The sequence below is a fragment of the Hyaena hyaena genome, unplaced genomic scaffold (assembly GCF_003009895.1).
Source record: "Hyaena hyaena isolate Hyena2069 unplaced genomic scaffold, ASM300989v1 scaffold_16, whole genome shotgun sequence".
In the NCBI taxonomy this organism is placed as follows: Eukaryota; Metazoa; Chordata; class Mammalia; order Carnivora; family Hyaenidae; genus Hyaena; species Hyaena hyaena.
The window spans coordinates 1,030,468-1,056,623 of NW_024080650.1; the positions used below are offsets into that span (position 1 = coordinate 1,030,468).

Genomic DNA, 26,156 nt, shown 5'->3' on the forward strand with positions numbered 1-26,156 from the left:
TACCTCACAAGAGAGGACCCCAATGGAGGAGTAGTGGTGGGGGCCTGGGTTCAAAAAAGGGAGACTGCTTTCAACTCTATGCAGAACTGGGGAATGGCCAGAAGGGGGTGCTGCTGTCTCTGTCAAATCTCCCAAACAGAACTTTCTTAGGCATAAGGCCCCTCCCCAGCCAAACTGTTCCAGACTCTTCCCAGGCCTAAAATACCACTCGCGCATCCTCCTTTGGGGGCTAGGTGCTACAATACCATGGAGTGCCCTTGCCTCTTGAAAAGAATGAACACAACCAAAGCTGTTCCTTAACTCCTCCGCGAAAGATTTGGCATTCTCAGAGTGATGGAAAACAAACACTAGCTGGCCTCTGATGTCCACTGAAAGTTTTATTTCTTTTGGGTTTTATCCCAACCAGTCCTTTAAAAACCAAGTAACATAGACCTGGGGGTTAGGGCTTGGGGACTGCACCTCCCTCCTACGCAGCATGGGCAGCAGTAGGAAAGAGGGAGGGGGCAGGGGAGGGCAAAAGCCAGACAGCAGCAGCAGTAATGGGGGTGACGACAACGTCACAGAGCCAGCTCCCTCCTCTCCCAAGCCCTGGCTGGAGCCCCTATGACTTGGGGTGGGGGTGGGTAGAACCCACCCAGGCCCCCCCTCCCCTCCTCAGATAGCCTCCTTGGGGGCTCAACCCATTTCTTCTGGCAGGAGACTGAGGCACACAGAGAGGAGGAAGTGGGAGAGGAAGACACAGGAGAGGCAGGGAGGTGGCACAATGAAGGCAGAGGTGAGAGGCCCCTGGACACCCCACACCCACACCCACCCCGCGGAGGGGTGAGGAAGCCACACCATGACACAGCATTCGGGGAGATGAGGTGGGGTTTAAGGCTATGGGGCCCAGAGGTGCGCAGGGCCGCAGGCCTCAGTCAAAGCCGTGCCAGTCGCTGTGCTCTGAGTCGTATTCTAGCTCAGCACCCACGCACTTGACCCCATCAAGCAGCATGGGTGTGCCGTGGTGTCGGTCTGCAAGGCAGGTGACAAATCAGGATGCCAGGCTGGTTCCCTGGCCCCACCCACTCTAGGAGACTCCCTTCTACCTTCCCTCTGGACTCTGCTGGGGGGTGTGGGGAAGAGTGGGAGAAAGGCACCCGGGATCCCTGGGCCAGGGCAAGGACTCCTTTTACAGATGGGGAGGGCAGAAATCCCTTGCAGTCAAGCTGGCACCTCCCTCCTCTAGCCAGACCCAAGGCTCGTACGCTCACCCATGACTCGCGCCTGCACTGTCACTCGCACGCAGGTGCCGGTGCCACCTTCACAGGCTAGCAGCATCTCCTCCTTGAGGACGCCTTCCTTGTGTGCCGAGTATTCACACTTGACGCTGTAACCTGCCCAGATGATCGGCATCTCTGTGGCCTCCCACCCCTGCACCCCAGCAGTCACTGGCCTCAACCTGCCACTAAGACTGACCACCTCCTCCTAAGGAGTAAGGATGGCCCATGACCCGTCCCCCCAGGGCTGGGCACACAGGCCTTGGGAACTTCCTACTCTTCAGTGAGGTCTATGTGTCTCCAGCCTGTGGACAACCTTTGTTATGTCTCCAAGGGTCAAACTCAGGCTTCCAGGAGGAGGGTCCGCTGATTCCCCAAAAATCAGGGAGAGCGGGTGACGGGGAAAGGGGGATGGGCAAGTCCTGAGCAGATTGGGTGGCAAGAGGTAAAGGCCTGAGGAAGCTCACTCAATCCACTTAAAGGCAGTCATGAGGAGGAAGTAGGGGGACATGAAACTGACACTGGGGTGTGAGTGTACCGTGAAACTGACACCCTAGCCTCTGGCTGGCAGGAGAGGGCCTGAAGCTGCAGGGTAGGGAGAAGCAGTCCCAAGTCCAGAGCCTGTGACTACCAGGTGCTAGGAGGTTGCTGCCCAGGTCCCTGGGGCTCTGGCAGATTTTTCTTGAAGGGCAGACAGGAGGGAGAGCTGGAGGCCCGGAGCCAGCTGCTCACTGGCTCCATCATCACACGGAGGGGATTATCAAGTGATGCACAGGCCAATAGTGTGAGCCCATGGGCTCCTGGCCAGGGAGCGAGGCCTGGGGCATGGGACCTGCCAAGATGCCACACTGCAAGTCCATGAAGAGGCGTCACGTCCCCCAGCTGCTGAACTGCCCATCTACCCTAGAACGGGGGGAAGCACCCCATGCCCTCACTCTGGTCACATCCAGGCCCCACTGGAGGAGGGTGGGCCTCCAGCACCCTGAGCAGGACACACACCTTCTGGGATGGGCATGACGCTGAGGAGCTTGAGGTGTAGGCTGGGGACAGGTGCTTCTCGGAGGTCCTTGCTGAGCCTGTGCACCGGGGGCAGAGTGAAGGTAATCTCGTACCTATGCAAGATCTTCAGGAAGCCAACCTGTAGCAGGAAGGTGGGGAGGGGGAGGCACCTGGTCACTCTCAGCCTCCCCCAGGGCCCACCCAGCTCCTGCCACCTAGGATCCTGGGGGCCCCTGCTCTGGCTGCTCTAGGAAGCCCAGAGCGGGGCCTGACTACCTCGGCCACTCCAGCTTGTCCACACCCCAAGCCCGGTGGCTTCAGGCACTTTGCCTGAGGACCTCATCCCCTCAGCTTGTTCCTCAGCACATGTTTTGTGGGCCCCACAGCAAATGGTGGCCCACTTAACAGACAAGGAAATGGAAGCCAGGCAGTGTGGCCAGGGGAAAGCTCTCCCTAGGCCTCTTAGCTGCTCCTGCCACGTGTGGCACGTAGCAAGGCACCAGCCATTGCACCCAAGGGGAAGCTAGCTCAAAGCCCCGCAATGAGGGCCATTCGCCTGTCCCCACCACTGCCGACACCTGCCCAGAGTCAACAGGCTAGGGTCAGAGACACTGGTCCTTTAGCCACTCCTGTGAAGGCAGTGGGCAGCACACACACTGCACAGGGCAAAGGATGGGATAGAATCAGAAAAACAGACATGAGACCAGCTGTGTCAGCATAGAGCTGGCCCATGGGCACCAGCTGCCGAATCCTGCTGGCACCTGAATGTGGATGCCTGCCTGCCCACTCAAAGGCTCAGCGTGCCCAAAGCCCCCACTCAAGGCTCAAGCCATCCCTGTTGTTCGTACACGGTGACCGGCAACCAGTGCCCCCTGGGACAGATGCCAGCCTTGGACAAGTCCAGTCACGTGAAGGGCCCCAAGCTGGGGTGGCTGCTGAGCAGGTAGGCTGGCCAGAGGGCAGTCCAGGAGGCACATACCCTCATGTGCACCAGACTGGCATGCCCGGTTTCAAGGGCTGCACAGTTCTATTCCTGGGGCTCATTAGGACTGGCTGCGTGAAGCATTTGGTGGGAAAGGCAGACATCACTGGATGATAGGGCTCAGTCCATGTGGCTCCCACACTCTGCAGGTGGAGGGCACACTTCTCAAGAATGATTTCTGGCGGGGCGCCTGGGTGGCTCAGTCGGTTGGGCGTTCAACTTTCGCTTAGGTCATGATCTCACGGTTCGTGGGTTCGAGCCCCGCGTCGGGCTCTGTGCTGACTGACAGCTCAGAGCCTGGAGCCTGTTTCAGTCTGTGACTCCCTCTCTCTCTGACCCTCCCCTGCTCACGCTGTCTCTCTCTCTCTCTCCTAGAAATAAATAAAACATTAAAAAAATAAAATAAAAAAAAAAAAAGAATGATTTCTGGCTATCCCGCCAATGGTGACCCTGTGGCCCAGCTGCACCAACTGCAGAATTTTCCAGGGAAATCTCAGAGATGTGCAAAAAACACTCCTCACCCGCCCTATTTGTAACAGTAAGAAATAGAAACATTCGTAACACCAGGAATAGTGAACCAGCTAAATCAATGATGATACATTTAACGGAATCCCAGGCAGTTGTAAAATCTAGTGGCATTTACTGACATAGACAGGAAAAGGTTCACAACACAAGCAAGCAAAAAACTATCTGCTGTGATACCAGCGTTTTGTTTCTGTAATCAAGCAAAAAAAAAAAAAAAGCCTGAAATGACACATCAAAAATCACTGTCATTGTGTCTAGACAGTATGATTGTGTGTGCTTTTAAATTCCTTTATAGTTTTCTCTAGCTTCCAAAATTTCTCAAATAGACGTCAATGGATCTTGCAATGGGGAGGCGGGGGGAGAGGGAGCTCTTCCTATTGCCTAAGGTTTTGTTCATTCTGTTTACTCCCTTGAGGAAGTTATCAGCTGTAGGAAACAAGCAAGGATCTTACATTTGGGCAGAAAATGATGAATTTAGGCCCCTCCTCAGGAAGGTCGTCTCGATGGACCAGGCACCCTCCGCTTGCCAGGGCATTCCTGCTCAACTCCAGAGCCCTGGCTTCGAGTCCACCCTGAGGGCCTCATTCTTGGTTTCCTCACAATCCCTCCCACCCCCCGACACTTCTTCCTGCCCCTTCCAAGTGCACGTGGGATCTGACAGTGCCCCAGCAGGTGAAGAAACCACACCGGAGGTGTGTGAGGTATGACCACCGAGAGAGGTAGATGCTCCACCCAGAAAACATGGGGGTGCTAAGTAAACACTAACACCGCACAGAGCCTAGATCAGCCAGAGGTTTGGCAAGAAGGGAAATAAAGTCACACTCCGTTATCAGCAAAATTAGCCTCATACCTTCGTGACATACATACATTCTTTCATTTCATTCTCGCACTAACTCTCTGGGGTGTGAACTGTCTTCATTTCAGAGAAGAGGAAACAGGCGTGACCTGCCCAAGGTCACAGAGACAGAATAGCAGGTCTGGACCTGAACCCAAGCCCACGGCACCTCAAGCCCTGACACCACCTTCCTCTGCTGTTGTTAGGGTGACACTAATGACAGAATTCTCTTCCTCTTGTTTGAGAAACATGCTCGAACCCATCCATCACTGCAATCTCACCTTACAGATAGGGAAACCAAGGCCCAGAAAGGGACAAAGATGTGCCTGTGAAGCCAGCTTAGAAGAAATGAAACAGACAGGTCCAGGAAACCAGGCAGGGCCAGGGAGGAAGTGGAGGGAGGAACGGGGGTGATGGAGGGAGGTGTGCACATACCTTGACCAGAAAGCTGCTGTCGCTCTCCTGGGTGACCATGACCATGGAGTCATGCAGCTTCTCATCAAAGTGGACATGGCTCTGGGAGCCTTCTGCATCATGGCCTGCCGCAAAGCGGATACTCCGGACTCTGGGCTTGTTGCCTAGGAAGAGAGTGGGAGGGCTCCAGCGGCTGCCGGCTTCCTCTACCGCCAGGAAACTATCCCCCCTTGTCACACCCTGGACAACCCGCTGGCTACTGCCCTTGACATCATACAGCACCCACTGTCGGGACTCCTTTCAGGGCCAGGCCACAACATACTGAACACTAGGGGTCATGAGGGTTAAGGCTGCCTACATGCCCTGTCCTCCCACAAAATATAAACTCCCTGAGAATGTGACAGAGGGACTGGCTAGTACAACCCCTTCCTTAGAGGGGATGAGGCTGATGACAGAGACCAGAAGAGACAGTCCTCCAGATCCTCAGCAAGTGCCTGGTAGTGCAGACCCGGCCCCAGGCCTTGGGTACCCTGCACAGTGCTCTCCTTCACAATACCAAGCTCCCCATCTCTGGAGTCTTCTCTTCCAGGTCTGTCAGTGCCAAGGCCCCTCCTGGTGAACCCCAACCTGAGAGGAGCGGGGGCAGGGACATGAACAGGCTCTATAGGACCTTTCTGGGGGTGGGAGAAACAAAGGGGGCCAAAAACCACACTGGGCCCACCTAGAAGAGGCTGCAGTTGCCTCTAAACTCCATCACTGATCACCAGCAATAAAGATGGAAGAACCCAGGGGAGCCTCTCAGACCCCATCCAGAAACACCCTTCCCTCCTCTACTTAACAACCCCCCGCCCAAACACACAAGGCCCTCAGGTGTCTCTAGCTGTGTCTGGTTCTCCAAGAGCAGGAGGCAGGGAGTTGAGATGGGCAGAGCTGTTGGAGCTGGGCTGAGGGCCTGGGCTGGGGGAGACCCAACTTGCCATAAGCAGGACCCCAATCTTCTCTGGCCCACGGCCATAGCCCTTAGGCCTCCCAGGAGCCCTGCCCAGGGTCCTTTTGGTGGCAGGGGCTGGGCCAGAACTGGCCTGGGTTCTTGGACACTCACTGGAGGCTCGGGGAGGAGGGAGGGGCCAGCCTGGCACTTCCACATTCCCTGCTGAGGCTCCCAGAACTGACCCTCCGATTTTACCTGGCCTCCCTTGCCTAAAACCTTGTGAGCCCTTCTGGACCCTGAATGAAACCCAAATTCCCTTCTGTAGCTTTCTGTCACCCTACCTACCTTGTCAACCTCAGTGCTCACCCTCAGGCCCTAATGCCCCACCCCAGCCCCCACAGTAGAATAGGGAGGGCTGAAACATAGGGACATGAAGGCACACACTTCCATAAACCAGCACACCAGGGAGCCAGCAGGAGTCCTCAGGTCCCCTGATAGCTCTTGGATGAGCCCTGGGACCCAGCACAAACACTGGTATAATTACACTGATGTAATTCACACACACACACACACACGGCCAGTGCACGCCCCACAAGCAATAATACCCCTCCCACTAGTGTCCCCTGGGAAACTGGTGCAAATCTGCCAAGCTAGGGAGGCACTCACCCTTGTTGGCTGCAGCCATGGATGCCCTCCCTGCCACGGGGTAAGACGCGCAGCTCCGGCCAGACACCGCCGCTCAAGCGCAGCAGCCTCCCATGCTCCAGGGACGCCAGCAGGAGCCTGAAGAGTGAGGAGTGGGGAGGGCAGGGGTCAGGGCCACCCATGGGCCCGTGGCTGGGGGAAAGCAGAGATCTCTCTTTAGGGAAGACACTAAATCCAACACCCTGCTGCTCTCAACAGCCCAAAGGGTCCTTGCACCTTCTAGCTTCTGCTAGAAGCCCTCACCCCTGCCTGCTGCCCTACTGACCCAGAGCCCCATCAGCATGTGCTGAGCTGCAGCTTCTCAGTGCCAAAGCATCGCTATGGGACTCTTATACCCAACCCACCTGAGGCTGGCAGGAGGGGCAGCCTGAAAAGAGGATATCACTGGCACATTTTAGAGGCTAGTTTTCGTGCTGGTGACCCCAAGAGCTAGACCCTCTTGCAGCCAGATGCCACATTATTCAGGTTACACACCCAGTGGAGCTGGGTCCAGGTCAGGGTCAACAAGATGCTTGAAAGAGATCAAGAATGGGGGCCCACATAAGATGGGTCCTTGGAGGTTCCCTCCTGGTGACAGGTCAGCGCCATATGCCCAACAAATGCCCCGTGTAGGGGTTGCCCCGTTGGCAACCCATCAACCCACCATTTGGCTTCTGGCCTGATTCTCTGGGCCGCCCTCTTAGTTTAGCTCCCCAAGGGCAGCCTCAGGTCAGGGGCAGCGGGAGGCACCTCCAGGAAGCCTGTGAGCAGCCTGGCCTCTGATGGACTGAGCTGGGACCATCTAAGCATCAAAAAGAATAATGAGGGCAACTGATGGAAACAGATGGAATACATAAAACCGGAGCATTCACAGAGATTACAAAAAAAAGAAGAAAGCAAAACAAACAAACCCGAACTCTCATTTGTCACCACTGACAGTAGCAAGGCCCATTTTACTCTGAAAATTGGCAATAAAGGGAAATAATTCAGCCTGTTCCTTAGCCTTTTATGTAACCAAATTGTCCCAGTGGTTAAAGGAAGGCTCTTCTTTACAGAAGAATTCTCGCTATTAAATAACAAAGGAATGGCCCAATGCCAAGCAAGTGCCAGAGAAACAAATCCTGGAGGCAGAGGGTCCTCAACCAGGAGGGCAAAGGTTGACAGAAGTAGATGCTCACAGATGCCCCAGTGCCACCTGACGGATGGCCTGGCGTTCTTAACGGGAATGACACACATTTGCATGGAGGGATGTAGTGTCAGCCGGTCATATACTGCTCAATCTCCCCTCATTCACAGTGGGACAACCTGACACACGGAGGCCTCCTGATGTAAGAAGGCATGAAGTCACAGCATCACGGACAAGAGGGTCCTGCCTGGAATGTCTAAACTGGATCCAAAGAAGCCCCAAGCTCTAACTTCTTACTAATTGAAAATGTTGAGGTTATTGCACACACTGGATGGCTCCATGAGAAAGCAAGGAAGCAAACTCAGAATATTCTGCAAGACAACTGACATGTCATTTTGGTGTTCTCCTTTCAAAGTGCAAGAAAAATAAAGGAGAGGGGCGCCTGGGGGACTCAGTTGTTTGAGCATCTGCCTCTTGATTGCGGCTCAGATCGTGACCTCATAGTTCGTGAGTTCAAGCCCCACAGGGGGCTCTGCGCTGAAAGGATTATCTCTCCCCCACCCCCTCTGCCCCTCCTTGGCTCTCTCTCTTTCTCTCAAAATAAACTTAAAAAAAAAAAAAAGGACGAAAAGAAAAGAGGGGCGCCTGAGTGGCTCAGTTGGTTAAGCATCCGACTTCAGCTCAGGTCATGAACTCGTGGTTTGTGAGTTTGAGCCCCGCGTCAGCATGGCCGGTGGGCTCTGTGTTGACAGCTAAGAGCCTGGAGCCTGCTTCGGATAGTGTCTCCCTCTCTCCCTGCCCCTCCCCAACTCATGCTCTGTCTCTCTCTTTCAAAAATAAACATTAAGCATAAAAAAAAAAAAGAAAGAAAAGAAAAATAAAGGGGGGGCAGCTGTTCTAAATAGAGGATGGGCAAACTATAGCCCGAGGCTGCTGCCTGTTTTCTGTAAAGGTTTATTTGACTACAACTGTCCTCCTTTGTTTACATGTTGTCTAAAACTGCTTCTGCACTAAAGCAAAGCTACTTTGAGTAGTTACAACAGAGACCACATGGCCTGCAAAGTCTAAAATATTTACTATCTGGCCCTTTACAGAAAAAGTTTGCCAACTGCTGTTCTAAATTAACACACAAAGAGACCAAGAAGGCAGGATACTCTATGGGACAAGTGACCTGGTTTTTTCCACCACATCAACTGCAAGAAGAAAAATAAATGGGGTTGGGGGTTCTAACTACTTACAAAGAAAGGACATTTGGAGGATAACTGGAAAACGTGAATGGGACTGGATCTGAGGTGGCGTTAAGGAATAAGAGCTGATCTTGTTGGGATGATGGAATTGTGTCATATAGAGATGTATGTCCTTATTTTTCAGAGATACGCACTGAAGTATTTAGAGATGAGCAACCCATGAATGACCTTGGCTAATCCAGGGAATGAAGAGAAACCACAGAGTGGCCTCACAGTTGGGGGCTGAGCCTGTAGAGGGCATGACCTCAAGGTCCCTTAGGTACCAAGGTGCTCCGGGAGCAGGTCTCAACTCCTTTTCCACTTCCCAGTGCAAGAGAAGCCCACCCAGCCCCAAGTGCCTCATCGGCCGGGTAAACAGCTCAGACGAGAGGCAGGCCTACGGAGGTACAGCGAGGGGCCAGACTTGGGTCACAAGGTCCCAGTCCCGCCCCCTGCCCCTGCCCCAGCTAGCTCCCAGTCCCAGGGTACAGGGAAGGGAACTCTGCCCTCATTTCTCTCTGGCCAGGGCCACTCTGGGGTCAGTCCCAGAAAGGCAGCCCCTTAGCCCTGGAATAACGCTCAACTCGTCCCCAGAGAGCCTGGCCCTTAAGGAGAGGCCTGCCCCCCAACCCACCTACTCCAGCCATCTGCTGAAGCTGTAGACTCAGAGCATGTGAAAAATGGCCAAGCACAAAGGTACCAGGCCCTCTTCCTCCCTTCTGCAGAGGCTGCTCCAGCCACACCTCTGCACCACAGGGGAGTGACAGCCCAATGTTCACAAGGTCCCCCCATCTCCCAAGATACTTCCTGGAGGCTGGTGAATCTGTAGAGTCTCCTTCCACAAACACTCTGACCCAGTACATGCAGGGCCCCCTCCCCGTCTCTCTCAATAACTCACTCCCTGCGGCTTGCCTGCCTTTGTCTAGGCCCTCCCTCCTGCCTGGAACAATCCCGTCCCCCATCCGAACCTTAGCCTCTGTCTCAGCCCCAGAGGACTTTTTTTTAGGGTAGCACAATCTTATCCCACCCACTCCCATCCCAAGATAGGCCTGAAAATCTTTAAAAGAATCCCCTTTCCCACCTCTGGGATCATTTTATGTTCCCCACCTTACCAGGGCAGGGACTGTGTTTTTGCCAGACACTGTCCCCAGGACCCAGCCATGCACCTGGCAGGGAGCAGCTGTGTCCTGTTTATATTTGTTAAATGAATGAATGACCAAACTCAGGGGAACCCAAGCATGGGTCTTGGCTGGATCCTCTTGGTAGATGTGACATGTCAAGGCCAGGGACTCTAAACCGGAAGCTCTCAGAAAGAGGAACTCACCCTGCTCTCTTAGCCAACCCTTGCCCTAGAGGGCACTCCCCTCCCCCATCTCACAGAGCAGTGGCCTCCCACTGGGCATTATCCTAGCCTTGCCACAGTCAGTTGCTCCCCTTGAGATGGAATGCCCTCTGCACTGCCCAGAGCTCAGTACAGAGCGGGCATTCAGGCATGCCGGTAACCCTTGGGCAGTGAGAACACAGTGATGGACAGCAAGTGACTTAAATGGCCCAGAGGAGGCTGGAAAAAGCAAGCCTCCTTTCTCAGCAGAGAGCCCTGTCAGTCTCTGTCGCCCAGGAGCCAGACTCTCCTCCAAACACAATTCCTCATCAGAAGCAGAAGGAGCCGGTATCTAGCTTCCCCTGCTGCGGCTGTGTCCACAGGAACTGCTAGGCCCCCTGGGAACCCCAGGCCTCCTCCTGTGCTGGCCACGTCCTGGTGACAGTGAGGATGTGGTCAGGAGCCTGGGCTCCAGAGCCCAGGGGTCCTGGTTCACATTCAGGTAGCATGGGAAGTGACTGCAAGTCTCTGTGCCTCAGTCTCCTCATTTGCAACACAGGAATAAGCAGTGACCTCTTCCTCTGAGGGTTTAGTGCAGCTGGTACCTGAAGCTCTGACACCGCTCCCTGTTCCACCCCCCTCTTTGCAAAAGCAAACCCCAAAGGCCCGTTTCTGAAGCAAGAGCAATTTCAGGGTAGCGCTGGTAGAGAGGCTCTTCAGGCTAATCCTCCAATGGTCTTCAGGGTGGGCCCCAGGGACTTCAGCCTTCTCAGTAAACAGCTCAAGGGTTGAGGGGCCGCCCTCCCCCTTCCCTTCTCCCGGCCTCCCTCCTCCCCCACTCCCAAGCCAGCCAGGTCCCCAGTGATTGCCAGAGGGCAGATTCGCAGTCTGCTGTCCCCTTCAACCGGAGGAAGATGCGAAGAATGTTGCAAAGGATGTATGTTCTCAGAAATGTCCCCACCCCAACAACAAAAACAAGAAGACCCCCCTCCCCAGGTTAGATAAGCTAAGGTCACCAGCCCTGGTACCATGGACAGTCACAGGATGGGGAGGGCTGGAAAGCTGGAACAAGGGCCTTGCGGAGCCTCTCTGGTTCTTAGTGACTCTCGGGGAAACTGAAGGAACCCTCTCTTTGGGAGACAGAGAGCTGAGGTCCCTCTCAGCTTTAAAGAGAAAGGCTGCTTTGAAGTTACCTTATCCAGGGCAGGGCTCAGCCAGGCCCGGGGGGAACTTCTGGCATGAGAAGGCTCAGGGACACGGCAAGTGAGCAAACAGATGGACAAATGGACAGTGACACAGAAACCCAGAGTTCTCAGCCCCCTAAGCTCCTGTCCCACAGGGTGCTAGCTGCTACTCCAGGCTGTCCCACGATGGGGGCCAAGGCTCCAGACTGGAGAGAGGGCCAAGATAATAGGTCCATGGCAAAAGAGAGCTCCAGAAAATGCCACGCTTGCCCTCCATCCCACAGCTGCACCCCTCTACCACCTTTCTGCCTCAGAAGCGGCCCTCAGATGCCAGGCAACCCAGGGCAAGCCCCAGCTAATCCTCTGCTTTGTGGCTGGGGGCATGGCCCCAAACTCTTGGGGTCTCATTTCTCATTCAGTGCTCCATCCCCATCCTCAGCCTGTTCAAGGACTTTCTGAGCCAGGAACTCCACAGCCTCCTACCCTCCCTGCCTCCCTCCCTCCCACCCCACGGCTAAATCCTGACTTCAGCACTCAGTCCAGCAGAAGCGCTGTCCAGAAGCACTGTCTCATTAAAACTCAAGCTTGTAAACAGTGTGCCCATTGAGATGACATTGACCTGCTGATTCCAGAACCTGACATAGGACTGGGCATAGTGAGCAGACTGCATACCTACAACAAAGCCTGGAAAGGCAAGGCTGGATGCCAGGTTTGGTTGTGGCAGTTTTACATCAACTCAGTGTGGATGTGACTCCATGTCCTCCTCTCTCCACCGGGCAAAAGTGCAAGGGTAAGTAGAGTGTTCTCTCTCTCACAAGCAGGGGTGAATTGGGGAAGAGATGCCCACCATCCCACACCCTTGTATCCCCCCCTAAACGTCCCTCCCCCATGCTCCAGCTAGAGGGTTCTTAGACCCCTCTAAACTCCAGATTGCCTGCCCCGCCGAGGCATTTCCCTGTCACCTGAAGGCCCCCATAGAAGTAGAAGCCAGGCCCGGTCCTGAGGGGACACTTGCCTCTGATCTTCTTCAGTTCCCTGGGGAGAGAAATGCCCTACCCCCACTTCCCAATGCCAAGATTCAAGAGAAAAGGCAACCCAAGGATTCTCTTCTCAGTCCAGTAGGGCTCCTAGTCCAGAACCTAAATAAAACCGCTCCTGGTGCAGATAGGGAGGAGCTGGGCAAGCCCCCGAAGGCATCAGAACTCGGTGTAAGACCCTGCATCCTCTCAGGCCTCAATCCCGTGGGTGTGGCGCCCCATCACCAGCCCTTTCTCATCTTCTTGGGGGAGAGATGCAGCTAGACGTCCCCCCTCCATCACACTCCTCCCAGGCTTCTAGGTGGCAGCTCTGTCCCTCAGAGATAATCCTCTGCCCTCCCCACCCTCACCTCTGCTGACGCAGGAGTCTCAGGAGCCCGCACTGCCCGCTATCACCGCCCTCCTCCCTGAAGATGTAGAGGCACGAGAGGTTCAGAGGCTACCGGTCCAAGGTCACACAACGAGGCGGTGACGATAGCGGGGAAGGGGTGTGTGTGTGCTGACGGTACTGACCCCATTACGCCCTGACCCTCGCTGTGTCACACGTGCCCCCAACAAAGCGCAGCGGAAAACATCCCGTCTCCACCACCTAACGACCACCCGAGGCCTCCGGGCTGGCATTTCCCCAGCTCGGATGCCAGAGAGCACCCCGGGTGCGGCCCGACCGCGGAGCCGCCGCCCCAGCCCCGTGGGTTCCCAATCACCAACTGCCTAGGACTGCGCTCGGCCGGGAGCGGATCTCGGCGAGTGGGGCGGAACTGGGAGGTGGGAGGAGGAGGAAAAGTCTCACCGTGCAGGGCGCACCCCGGGACCAATCGGGCACGGTCGACCGCGGCGGCGGCGGCGGCGGCGGTCGCGGCGGCAGTGGGGGCTCAACGCCGAGCACGAGGAGGGAGACCCGCGCCGCCGCCGCCGCCGCCGCCCGCCCCACCGGCACGCCCCCGCCTCCGCCCATTGGCCTACCGAGGGGGTGGGGCGAGGACGTTTCCGGCCAATAAGCGGACGCCAGAGAACCGCCAACGGGCGTTGCGCCACTGCATCACGTGCAAGGGGGCCCTCTGCGGCGCCGGGCTAGCCCACACCTAACCACGGCTCGGCGAGTTCTCGCGATGAAGGGATCTAGGCAGCCAGAGGTGGCCAGGGGCCAGCATAGGGCGGAAAGGGAAGGAGGAGCTTCTCGAATACGTCCCGCCCGCGTCCCAACTTCAGCCCTGGAGTTTGCATCTCCCGCCTGGGCCCCAACTCCAAAAGGGGTTTCCCTGGGCTCTGTCCCCTCGAGTACCCGTAAGGTGGGACTCAGATAGGTGGGGCACCAGAACGTCGCCTTTCTCCCTAGGCTTCCAAGCCCGCATCGGCAATCGATATGGGCATCCCTAGGTCCTCCTGTTCAGGAGCTGAGGAACCCACCATCCTTCCCACTTTGCAACCTCAGGGTTTCTGCCTCTTCCTCTTCCACCCTATCCCTCCGTCTCGGAGGAAGCGCTCTCGCGCGGACTCGAAAGGCGTCGTAGGAGCCAGGCCGGCCGGATTAAGCATCAGAACAAAGAAGACGCGCGGGATGGGCCCCGGGGGACCGCAGCCTCTGCTCCTGGTCTCCATGGAGGCGGTCGCCATGGCAGCGGGATGCGCCTAGCTCAGCGTCGCGGGGTGGAATGTGAGCACCTGCACAGAGACCGGGAGCGAGAGGCGGGACCCTAGGGTCTTTAGGAGTTCCAGTAGCTGCTCCGCCGGGTGGTCCTGGAACAACAGTCCCCCTCCCCCATTTCTCTGGCCTTGACAGGGTCCCTAAAGTGCCTGCGGGGAGCTGTCCAGAGCCCGAGGTTCCCTCCTTCCCATGTAACTAGGGGAGAGATGGTATGGTGCGGCTGAGGGTCGGCTTCCTTTCAGAAGGACCTGGGTCGCTGCTTTTGGGGAACCTTCAAGGTTCCTGTCTTCCGAAGGATACCCGTGGTTCCTAACCTATCTCACAGCCTCTGGCTTCCAAACTGTTGACAAATTAATCTTCCTGAACTACTGTTGCCATCGCATTTTCCCCTCCTCCAAAACCTGCGTGCTCTGGGACTGTCTGCAGCAGAGCTTCACAAACTTTTTACAAGCATTTTGGGCGATTCATGCGCACTCTGGCGTTTGAGATACTGCCCTCCAGCGTGGGCATTGGGAGAGTCCCACATTCTGACCCCAGCGCATCCACTCCTGCAGATGCTTTTTCACTACCCGGCCCCACCATTCCATGTGCCCCACTATGCTCCCCCCGCTAAATTGTATTCCCATGTCTATTCTGTTCTATTCTTCTCGTTTAAAGTTGGCAGACAGTGGGCCTAAAGCCGACTACAGACTACTATATTTTGTTTAGCCCACATGAGGCTTTTAAAAATTCTAATTCTTCTTCCTCTTCTCCTTCTCCTCTTTCTCTTCCTCCTCTCCCTCTCCCTCTCTTTCCTCTTCTTCCTCCTCTTCTTCTTATTCCCCCTTTGAAATACCAGAAGATCTAACAACAGGGACTCACATTCTATCCTGGTACCAAAGACTGGCACATCAACTTTCTGTTGTCCTCACCAATCTCAATTTTCTCACATTGATTTTACCTTCTGGGTTTGCTTTCATGACACCTTCCTTATGCTACCTTTCCACCTAGAATGCCCTTTGCACTCTCCTTTCACGGACAAAACTCACCCTCCAAGACCAAGTTAAGCCTTCCCTGTATTATTATGTCTTTCTAGACAACTTCTCCTCAAAACTATTCCTAGTGTGGGCTGTTTCAAACACAGAGACTAGCTGCTAACTGGGCACTGCCTGGGGCCATTTCCTAACTGTCAGCTGCTTTAAACAAATATTGACTAAGTGTGCATGATGGGCAAGTTACTGTGCTAGGCTGTGGAATTACAGACTCTCACAGTTCAGGGTGGGAGTACACCACACAAAACCAGCTGTGGTTTCTTGTCCCTGCCAAACACTCCTCACACTCCTAGGTGCTGGGCAGTCTGGCTGACTGGCCAACTGGAAGGACCTGCAATACAAAGCTGCCCATGCCCCGAGATACTACAGGCTCCCAGGGAAGGCCCCAAGGCCACAGTAAGTACAGATGGCTCTGGAAAGCCTCCAGGAGGAAATGAGATTCTTTGTGCCAGGAGGAGGTCAGATTAGATGGCACATGGCTGCCCCATTACAGCCCGATGGGTCTGTTTACCAAGAAGAAGGATGATAACATCAGAGTGTGCCCAGGCCGTGGGACTTCCTGTGTGGAGGGCCTTAATAGAGATTTGAGGGAAGCCACAGGCTCCCTGGAGATTGGGGCAGCATGGGAAGGAATTAAGAGCAACTTCAGGGGTCATGATCTCGCTGTTCTCTGACAGTATGCACTTGCTTGGGATTCTTTGTCTCCCTCTCTCTCTGTCCCTCCCCCTCTCTCTCTTTCTCAAAAATAAGTAAATAAACATTAAAAAAAAAAAAGAACAACTCCAGTTTAGGACAGATTGAACTCATGTAAAATATCCATTCCAGCTCCAAACACGTGGTATTCTCGACTCTATTCTTTGTAATAAAAATTAAACAACTGTAACCTTGTTGGAAAACCACTGGGCGGTATCCTAATAAAGCTGAAAATGCCAACCCTTTGACCCAGCAATTCCACTCTTAGTTACATACCAAAAGACATGCATACAAATATGCACGGCAGCACCACTTGGAATAGCCCCAAACTGGAGACAACCCAAGTGTCCATCAAAAATAGAATGAATAAATAAACTGCACTGTATTCATACAAAGGCCTATCATACAGCAATGACGAAGAACAACCTCTACTGAATATATGCAACAACATGATGACTCTCATAGGCAATACTGAGCAAAGGAAGCCCTGCACAAAGATAGTATAAACTGTATTGTATTGTGTATTCTAGTACCAGTCTCGGTAAACATGTATGCATTTCCCCTGAGTATATATTGAGGAATGAAGTTGCTGGAGCATAGCTGTTGTGCCTTTATAATGTGTCAACTTAGGTGTGGTGGACTACATTTCCCAGAATTCCCTCCCAATTAGGGTGGGCCACAACAGGCATTTAAAAAAAATTTTTTTTCAATGTTTTTTAAATTTATTTCTGAGAGAGACAGCATGAGCAGAGGAGGGTCAGAGAGAGAGGGAGATACAGAATCTGAAACAGGCTCCAGGCTCTGAGCTAGCTGTCAGCACAGAGCCTGAAGTGGGGCTCGAACCTACAAACTGTGAGATCATGGCCTGAGCCGAAGTCAGTTGCTTAACCGACTGAGCCACCCAGGTGCCCCCACAACACACATTTTTAAAATATATTTTTATTTTTTATTTTATTAAAAAAGTTTTAAACTTTTATTTATTTTTGAGAGACACAGAGAGACAGAGTGCAAGCAGGGGAGAGGCAGAGAGAGAGGGAGACACAAAATCTGAAGCAGGCTCCAGACTCCGAGCTGTCAGCACAGAGCCCAACTCAGGGCTCTAAGCCACAAACTGAGATCATGACCTGAGCTGAGGTTGGATGCCCAACTGACTGAGCCACCCAGGCGCCCCTTTTATTTTTTATTTTAGAGAGAAAAAGAGTGCAAATTGGGGAGAGGGGCAAAGGGAGACAGAGTGAGTATCTTAAGCAAGCTCCATGCTCAGCGCAGAGCCCAGTGCAGGGTTCAATCCCAGGACTCTGGAATCATGATCTGAGCTGAAATCAGATGCTCAACTACTGAGCCACCCAGGCACCTCCACAACAAGAATTTTGGCATGAGCTTTGGAGGGTGGAAGACAGAGCAGTGACTGTGTTGGCACACTTGCAAAGTCTAGGCAGAAGTTTTGTAGCTCATACATTTTGTTGCCTGTTAGCTCACGTCATTGACATGGGATAGCAGTCAGGCTCGCAACTACTCCACCTCTCCCTGGATCCTCCTTTAGTTTCTTTGACTCCTGGGCCAGATAACAGAGGGCACCAGCCTCTCCTGCAGGACACCTATAACATCAAGTTTGGAGGTAGTGGGAACTGATACGAGCTCGAGTTTGCAATCAAAGCTTCCAGCTTATGCTCATGGATTCCGGCTTGTCCTTTCTCTCCCCCACTTTATATCCACTCTCCCTTCCCAGTGGCGTGACCTGTGGACTTTAAGCTCCAGCATCAGATGCAAAACCACAATCTTACAGAAACTGTTTAACAGCTACCCAAAGTCAACTATGTTTTTTGTTTCTATGTTTTTATTATTTAACCCTCACTGATACAATAGCATAGACAGATGTTTAATTTTATACGACACTCCCAAACTATTTTCTGAAATGGTTGTACTCATATACCATCAGCAGAGTACTAAGAGAGTTCTAGTTGCCTTACCTCCTCATTAATACAAAAATTATCAGTTGGTTTTGTAAAAACATGACACTGTGCAAACCAACGCATGGCAACAGGCCACCAATCTTCAGCCTCTGCTCTGAACCATGCCCTTATGGAGGACAATTTCACTATATTCATCAAGATTACAAATGCACAACAATGCTCAGCACCCCTCCTCATCAGGGAAATACAAATCAAAACCACACTGAGATACCACCTCACACCAGTCAGAGTGGCTAAAATGAGCAAATCAGAGAACTCTAGGTGCTGGCGAGGACGTGGAGAAACGGGCACCCTCCTACACTGTTGGTGGGAATGTAAACTAGTACAGCCCCTCTGGAAAACAGTGTGGAGGTTCCTCAGGAAACTAACAATAGAACTCCCCTATGACCCAGCAATAGCACTGCTAGGAATTTACCCAAGGGATACAGAAATGCTGAGGCATAGGAGCACATGTACCCCAATGTTCATAGCAGCACTCTCCACAATAGCTAAAACATGGAAAGAGCCTAAGTGTCCATCAGCGGACGAATGGATCAAGAAGATGTGGTTTATCTATACCATGGAATACTACATGGCAATGAGAAACAATGAAATCTGGCCATGTGTAGCAACATGGATGGACCTTGAGGGGGTTATGCTGAGCGAAATAAGCCAGGCAGAGAAGGACAAATATATGTTTGCACGTATAGGAGGATCAGGAGGAACTTAACTGAGGAACAAGGGGGAGAAGAAGGGCGGAAATAGTGGGGGAAAGGGAGAGAGGCAAACCATGAGAGACTCTTGAATGCTGACAAAAACTGAGGACTGATGGATGTGGGGGGGCGGGGGGATGGGCATGGAGGAGGGCACTCGTGGGGATGAGCACTGAGTGTTATGTGGAAACTAATTTGACAATAAACTATTTGTAAAAAAATAATAATAATAATAACACACAAACCTCCCCCCCCAAAAAATATTACAAATGCACATACTCTTTGTCCTAACATAGAATTAATCATGGAGATATACTTGCATGAAATCCTAAACTGAATGCAGGAGGTTATTCATTAATCCATTATTGTTATTAATAACAACTTAAATGTCCATGAACAGAGGGCTGATTAATTAAATTTTGTACACACAATAGAGTATTATACAGCTTCTAAAACAGGAAGTTTTCAATGTGTTGATATGGGAAAATATTGTATTAGTTGAAGTTCACCAGAGAAACAGAATTAATGGGAGATGATACAGAGACAGGGCTTTAGCTGATATAGGTGATACAGATAGACTTATTATAAGTAGTTAGCTCTTGTGATGAGAAAGCTAATTGGCAAGTCTGCATACAGAATGAGTCAGCAAGCTGGAACCTAGGAGAGTCAATCCAAAGGCTGGCAGGCACATGACAAAGGAAGAATTGATATTTCAGTTAGAGTCCAAAGGCAGGAAAAAAAAATCCCAGCTCAAAGGCCAACAGAAAGAAGAAAGTTTCTCTTACTCAGGGAAGAGACGTCCTTTTCATTCTGTTCAGGCCTCCAACTAATTGGATAAGGCCCATGCACATTAGGGAGAGCAATCTGCTTTATTCAGTCTACCTTTTTTTTTTTTTTAGTTTTTTTGAGAGAAGGTGGAGGGAAGAAGAGGGAGAGAGAGTCTTAAGCAGGCTCCATGCGCAGTGTAGAGCCCAACACAGGGCTCAGTCTCACACTCGTGAGATCATGACTTGAGTCTATGTCTGACGCTTAACCAACTGAGCCATCCAGGTGCCCCTATCTTTAAATGTAAATGCTAATCTCATCTGAAAACACCTTCACAGAAACACCGAGAATGTTTGACCAAATACCTGGGCACCCTGTGGCCCAGTAAAGTTGGCATATAACATTCACCATCACATACTGATAAGAGATCGATGGAGTGGAAAATCAAGATACAGGACGGAATGTGTAGTAAGCTTCCCCTTTATGGTAAAAAAAGAAAGGCAGGTGCAGAATAGCAATAAAGGTGAATATTTGCTTGCATTCACAAAAAGACATTCTGGAAGAATGCACAGAAACTAAAAATAAAGGATAACCCTATTGCAGGTGTGTTTATCTATTCAAAACATTAAGTAACAACAAAATTTAGGTACCTGTTTGAATGCGTTCTCTTCTAGGATTGTGAATACTTGGGGAGACAAGCCATGTTTTATATTTGTGTTCCTAGCACTTAGTACATAGTAGGCACTAAATGAACATTTGAGGAATTAATAAATGAATGAACCAGAAGAAATCAGATTTCGTGTGGGTCAGAAAGGGAAGAAGCGTGTGAGGATCAGAGGAGGAAATTATGGCAATGGCTGTCAGAGGGGAAGTTTGGGGAATAAGAGATGTTGAAAGAAGAGTTATAGAATTATGTGGTATAATCCACTTTCATACTTATTCCCAAGAAACATTCAATAAAATTCTTCATTGGGGGATTTAATTTGTTAGGTTTTGAATATGATTTTAGATTCAGGCACATTTCGGTATTAGGAATAGACAAGGCTGGGGCAAGGAACTCAAAAGAAGAGGAACCTCCAGGACTTGGCCCAGCCTCTGCCATGAAGGAAGCCAGCGGACTCCTGAGAGGGTGATCCCTGCCACCAAACCTGTACTCTGGGCCCACTGTCCTCCTGTCAGGCAGAGCCATGCCCTACCCAACCTCCTGGTCCCCAAGCCCCTCTACAAACCATTCCTACCAGCTCCACACACAGGAGCTCCAGGGTGGTCCATGATGACAGATTCAGAGACCAGAACTCTGGAGAATCAACGCAGACTACAGCAAGATAACAGTGCTAGAGCTGGGGTCAATATGTGTGATGGCTGGTGGTTAATTTGGGGAAAGTAGAAGATCAGGCTGAAGCCAGTGGAAACCTAACACCAGGCTGAGTGCAGGGAAGAGGCAGGGAAGAGGCTCAGCCCAAGGTCAGGAGTAGTCGTCAATTTGTATTTTTATTTATTATTTTAGGAGCTCAGGTGAACAGAATTGTGCTACCCATACTCCTTAGTTCATAACGCTCTCTCTCCCTGCTTGTCCATAAAATGCCCACTATGAACACCTGTAAACCCACCACCTGCCCAAGGACTAAAAGATTAAACATAACTTGCTAATATGCTTCTTGTATCTCTTCCCTCTGCTTCCTCTCAGAGGTAACCACTCTCCTAGATTTTATCCTTTCCTTGCGTTTTCCACCTTGTGGTAGACAGCTTTTATAACGGCTCCCAATGATCCCTGTCTCCTGGTATTCACACCCATGCACACCTCTCCCCTTGAATGTGGGCTGGGCCTCATGACTTAACTTCTAATAAATAAGATACAACCAATGTGATGGATGTCACTTCTGTGATTATATTACATAAGATTGTAATTGCCATCTTGCTAGAAGACTCTGTTAACTCTCTCCCTTGCTGGCTTTGATGAAGTGAGCTAGCACACTGGAAGTGACCAAATGGCAAGGAAATGAGGGCACCAGCCAACAACCAGCAAGAAACTGAAACCCTCAGTCCCACAGCCCACAAGGAACTGAACTCTGTCAACAACTTGGAAGTGAATCCTTCCCCAGTTAAGACCTCAGATGAGACCACAGCCCTAGCCAACACCTTGAATGCAGCCTTATGAGAAACTCTGAAGCAGAGGACCCATCTAGGCCATGCCTGGCCTCCTGACACACAGAAAATGTGGGATAATAAATTTGTGCTGTTTTAAGGTTGTGGTGACTTCTTACACGTGATAGAAACTAATACAAGTTATCTTCAGTTCTTTTCTATTACAAAGAATGTCACTGCACAGTGTCACAGAATGCAGAACACAAGAGCTTAAGTTTCCCCTGGTATATGCTGAAATATATCTAGGAATAGAATTGGGGGTCTCAGAATGTAATACTAGTAGTCAGTAAATTATCAGAGTTAGGGTCACATCATGGTCATAGTGTCTTGATCAGGATTGGGAATCAATCAAGCTTGGCCTCAGTCCATAGAACTAGGGGTCAGTCCGTGGGCACGGTTGAGGGTGAGTGTGTGGCTACATTTGGGGAGAATCAGAAGCCTGGGTTTGGAGTTGGGTTTGGACAGGGCTGGAGGTTTCTGTGAGGGTGAGAGCGGGGGTCAATCTAGGGCCAGTGTTCGAAGTCAGGCTGTTCTAGTGCACAAGACCTGACTCTTGTGATATCGTCCACCTATCAGGCAGCGGCCACCCAGGGCCCAGCTGCCCAAAGGTGAGACCCACTCTGGGCCTACAGGCCCTTTCACTCAAAGTGGGGGGCGGGGGTGAGGGGGCAGTGCGGCATAAGAAGGGCAAGAAAACTAGACAGAGAAGGCAGTCGCAAGGCAGTCGCAGGAAAGAGCGTTTCTTTAATGGGGGTAGTGCGGTCCCGTGTCTACAAAGCATTCTCAAAGGTGCCCCCATAGGAAGGGAGGGTGGTTGGAACAGGCACAGCTCATGTCTTCCCCACTCTAGGCTGAAGCCACTCCTCACCCCTTCCTCTCCAGCTGTTGTGCTCTCCAGCCTCTAGCGGGGTCCCAGGTGAGCGTGCAGGAGAGGGAAGAGTCTCCCTCAGCTGCCTCGGGCAGCTTTCCCCGAGGCCCAGATGGCAGAGAACTAGCCTGGAGGGAGACGCCGCTGTCCTCAGAGCTGGGCGGGGACCTGTTTCTAGGGGTGTGCACCGAGTCGGGGCACCGCCCTCTAAAGCCCAGAGCAGGGAGCATCGAGGTGGGGCTCCTGGTGTCGGGCACGGCTTTGGGGAGCATGCCAGGTCTCTGCATGTGGCTTCTGGGTTCTGGAAAGCGGTCCATTCTGCTGACCCGGATGGAGTGGAAGGAGTTGGCTCAGGGGAACTCCTTCTGAGGGCTCCTGCCTCACTGCCTCCCAACACTCACCCCCATCCCAAGGGATGCGCGCGCTGGCGCCCCAGGAGGCTCATTGGAGCTGCCGGCTCCGCCCGCCCGTTGGTCCGTCAGTCCGTCGATGGGTGCGTGGGTGGGTGCGTCGGTCTCGGCGACCCTGCTCTGGCGGGTACTCGGGCGTCCCTGCGCGGCCCGGGCCGCCGCTCACCGCTGCTTACGCTCTGCCTGCTGGAGCCGCCGGGAGAGGTCGTCGATGCGCACGTTCTTGAGCTGGAGCAAGTGCTCCAAGCGCCTCACCTTCATCTGCAGGACCTGGGCCGCGCCGCACAAAGGTCAAGCCAGGCGCTCGCTGCCTTCTGTCCCCACCACTGCAGGCCCTAAGCACTCACCACCCCACCACCGCCCGCGCCTTCCCAGCGCACCCTCACCTGCACAGTCTCCTGCGAGGCCAACAGCTCCTGTTCCTTTTCAGCGATCTGGAGGACGAAGCTTGGGTCGCCCTGCAGTGCCTGACTATATCCCGGAGGTCTGGGCGCGGGCGGCCGGCCCCCCCTGGGGTGGGAAGCAGTTTAGCGGAGGCCCGGACCTCGGGCCCTACTCTCACCCTTCCACTGCCCCTCGGCCAGGTCTTCCCGCCCCGTCTCCCCCATTCCTGCCTTCCGAGGAACAGCCCGCCCCCACCCTTACCTGCCAGCCCTGTGCAGGGAGATCATCAGGCCTGGAGAGGTAGGCACTCCCAGCCTCCTTACCTGAGCTGCCCTCCTCCCTGGGGGTCCGGGGCACCTTCCCCTCGGGCCTTCTGGGACAAACCTGAGACGAGGCAAGTGGAGGAGCTAACCGTGCTGGAGTCGTATCTTCCGGACTCCTCCCTTGCTTCCCGCAACCCCGCCCCTCTCCCCCCATAGGAAGGAAGGACGGGAGGAAAGCTGCTCCTGGGGGAGACGGAAAGGAAAGGCCACTTTACCCACATCCATGTAGCCAGTGCCATCCTGGGGAGCCAGCTCCTGAAAGAACCCCTGGGGTTTACTGTGCGGTAGGACCCGCTCATCCTCAGTGAGCCCCATGGCTCTTCCGTGGTTCCCAAGACCAAGCTCCCTTTGCCAGACACCCTTCTCCCACACTTATTCCCAAGGCGGGGCTTCCCGCTGTCTGGGAAAACAGTGGGAGAAGCTTGAGTGGGGAGGCACCTGTAAAGAGCCCGCGCCCTGCTTCCTGCGCCTCTGGCGCTCCTCCAGACGCTGCCTCAGCGGAATGAGCACTAACTCCACCACGCCTGGCGCGCACTGCGCGATCTTGCGCATCACGTCCTCCGGTACCGAGAAGTTTAGCTTGTTCAGCACCTTCCTGGGAACAGACACAGGAATGGAGGACTGGGTCTTCGCGGAAGGAAGTGAGGGGCGTGGGGGAGAAGAAAGGGGTGCAGCCCTGGGGGAATGAGTCCGAATCTTGGTTGTCCCGTTCCTTTGTCTCCTCAATTAAAAAAAAAAAAAATCCCTTGATTTTGTTACCAGTTCTGCCTGCGCTGTCCCTCCCTACCCTGCCACCCAACAGAGTCCCAGCCTGGGCTTTGGAGATCATGGGGGGTGGGGGTAGCCCTCCTGGATCCTGTGTGGGGGGGTGTGTGTGTGGAGATTCCGCTAGTGCACCCAAGAATTCTGCTACCTGTTTAGGTGACCCCAGTTGCTAAGCTTCTGTTGGAGAGAGTTGGCGGGGACATAATTGTGCATCTCCACCATCTTGGGGAAGTAAAACTTGATGACTTCTGCGACCAAGACTGAGGGAATGGAAGCAGACATGGAAGGGGGGGTGGAGTAGGTAAGGGAGAAGGAGTAGGGAGAAGATGTGCATGGGATAGGAGAATGGGGGGTTACAGAGTGGTGTGGCCAAGTGGATGGGTGGAGGTGTGGAAAGGGAATGGATGATAGGGAGGGAGGGGTAGTGGAGGAGAGGGAAGAGGTTCATTAAAGCGAGATTAGAAATCAGTGAATAGCCTCCAGCATACCCCAGAGAGGCAGCAGCCCATCCATCCCCATTAACTCAGGCATATGAAAACTGAGGTCTCTGGTCTTCTAAAGAATGAGTCTCCAAGAGAGCCCATCAGGGGGCCTGGGGCCCCACACTAGGCATTCACATGGATACACACACACACACACACACACACACTCCAACAGCAAAGTCCCAGGAAAGAGTTACAGACTCACACAAGAAGACACATGTAATGAGATCCCCTTGCAGATATGGTCATAGGACAAAGTGTGTAGAAACATAGGCACACATACACACACCGCACAGAGATGCACAAACACATACACATATTTCCATCACTGAAGTTCCAAGAGACGGTCAGCAACACATACATACAAGCACAATAAGTCACATAGGCACCAATATACACATACAGAGATACATACTTCTTTCATTAAAATCTCAGGAGACAGTCTTAGACACACAAACACCTAACAATCACAAACGCATATGTACACAAGACCCCCTACATGCATACAGGACAGAATGTATCAACAAACATACGAACATACACAAGCTCAGACTCCCACAAGACAGATATGCAGAATATAGTAATGAACAAGTACACACAGAGAGATGCACAAAAACATACACAGACACACGTCTTAGTCATTAAAGTCCCAGGAGGGAGTTTACACAGACTCACACTCAGACATACACCACAACCACACACGCATAAAGGATAGAACAAAGGGATATATGTATAGACCCACACACAGCCATAGCCCCACAGATACAGATACACACACACACACACACACACACACACACGTCCATAATTGAAGTTCCAGGAGATAGACACCTCCCAACATACACATACCCACACGCACAGAAGCACAAAGAAACACATGCATACAGACTCCTTACACACATACATACATGACAGAAAGTGTAGACAAACACGGACACACGGGATGCACGCAGGGGTGCACACACACTGAGGCGCACACCTCCATCACTGAAGTCTCTGGAGAGATTTCGCTTGGGCCGGGACAAGGGAATGTTGTCTACCCACAGGTACAGCTGGTGCAACGCCTCCTCGTCCACGCTGCCTGCCATTGGCACCCCCAGCAAGGCCAGCCCGTTCCAGCCGTGTAGCGTCAGCGCCAAACCACACGATCTCTCAGGCGCCTCTTCTTTCGCCACCGAGGGCGCCCAGGCCGGCCTCTGCCTCTCTAACCGGGAAACTCGCCTCCCAGCTGGGAGCAGCCATATTGTTTTCTGAAACCATGGCAACTGTCCTTGACTCTGAGGAGAACAGGGGCTTCTGGGAGTTGTAGTTTTCTCCCTCTACCTACTCTCCGGCCCCAGCTTTGAACAGGCGATTAGGTGGCCTTGTCTTCCCAGCCATCTGCTCCCACTCCACCTGATCAGCCACTGGCCCACCCTGGGGCCTGCCAAGCCAACTGAGCCCTCAGAATCCCTGCACCA

General features: G+C 52.8%; 2 protein-coding genes across 6 annotated transcripts; both read right to left on the bottom strand.

The window, feature by feature from the left end:
- Positions 1-359: 359 nt before the first annotated feature.
- CUNH20orf27 (chromosome unknown C20orf27 homolog) lies at positions 360-13,436 on the bottom strand. 2 transcript variants are annotated; one of them, XM_039224343.1, is made up of 6 exons: positions 13,311-13,436; positions 6,609-6,725; positions 5,033-5,175; positions 2,256-2,394; positions 1,251-1,373; positions 360-1,011 (listed from the first exon to the last, which is right to left on the bottom strand). In XM_039224343.1, exons 2-6 carry the CDS (start codon positions 6,625-6,627, stop codon positions 911-913), a joined length of 525 nt encoding a protein of 174 aa, XP_039080274.1. In that variant the 5' UTR covers positions 6,628-6,725; positions 13,311-13,436; the 3' UTR covers positions 360-910. The 2 variants fall into 2 exon arrangements, with proteins under 2 accessions (XP_039080274.1, XP_039080281.1); XM_039224350.1 differs by having other exon boundaries at positions 6,609-6,779.
- An 8,752-nt stretch (positions 13,437-22,188) lies between these two features.
- Positions 22,189-25,943, bottom strand: SPEF1 (sperm flagellar 1). Of its 4 annotated transcripts, none has more exons than XM_039223882.1 (8): positions 25,676-25,943; positions 24,363-24,474; positions 23,888-24,044; positions 23,665-23,704; positions 23,450-23,510; positions 23,129-23,252; positions 22,919-23,012; positions 22,189-22,650 (listed from the first exon to the last, which is right to left on the bottom strand). In XM_039223882.1, the coding sequence occupies exons 1-8, from the start codon at positions 25,782-25,784 to the stop codon at positions 22,295-22,297; spliced, it is 1,053 nt and encodes a 350-aa protein (XP_039079813.1). In that variant the 5' UTR covers positions 25,785-25,943; the 3' UTR covers positions 22,189-22,294. The 4 variants fall into 4 exon arrangements, with proteins under 4 accessions (XP_039079813.1, XP_039079815.1, XP_039079817.1 ...); XM_039223884.1 differs by having other exon boundaries at positions 22,909-23,012; XM_039223886.1 differs by lacking the exon at positions 24,363-24,474 and having other exon boundaries at positions 25,676-25,720.
- Between the last annotated feature and the right edge of the window lie 213 nt (positions 25,944-26,156).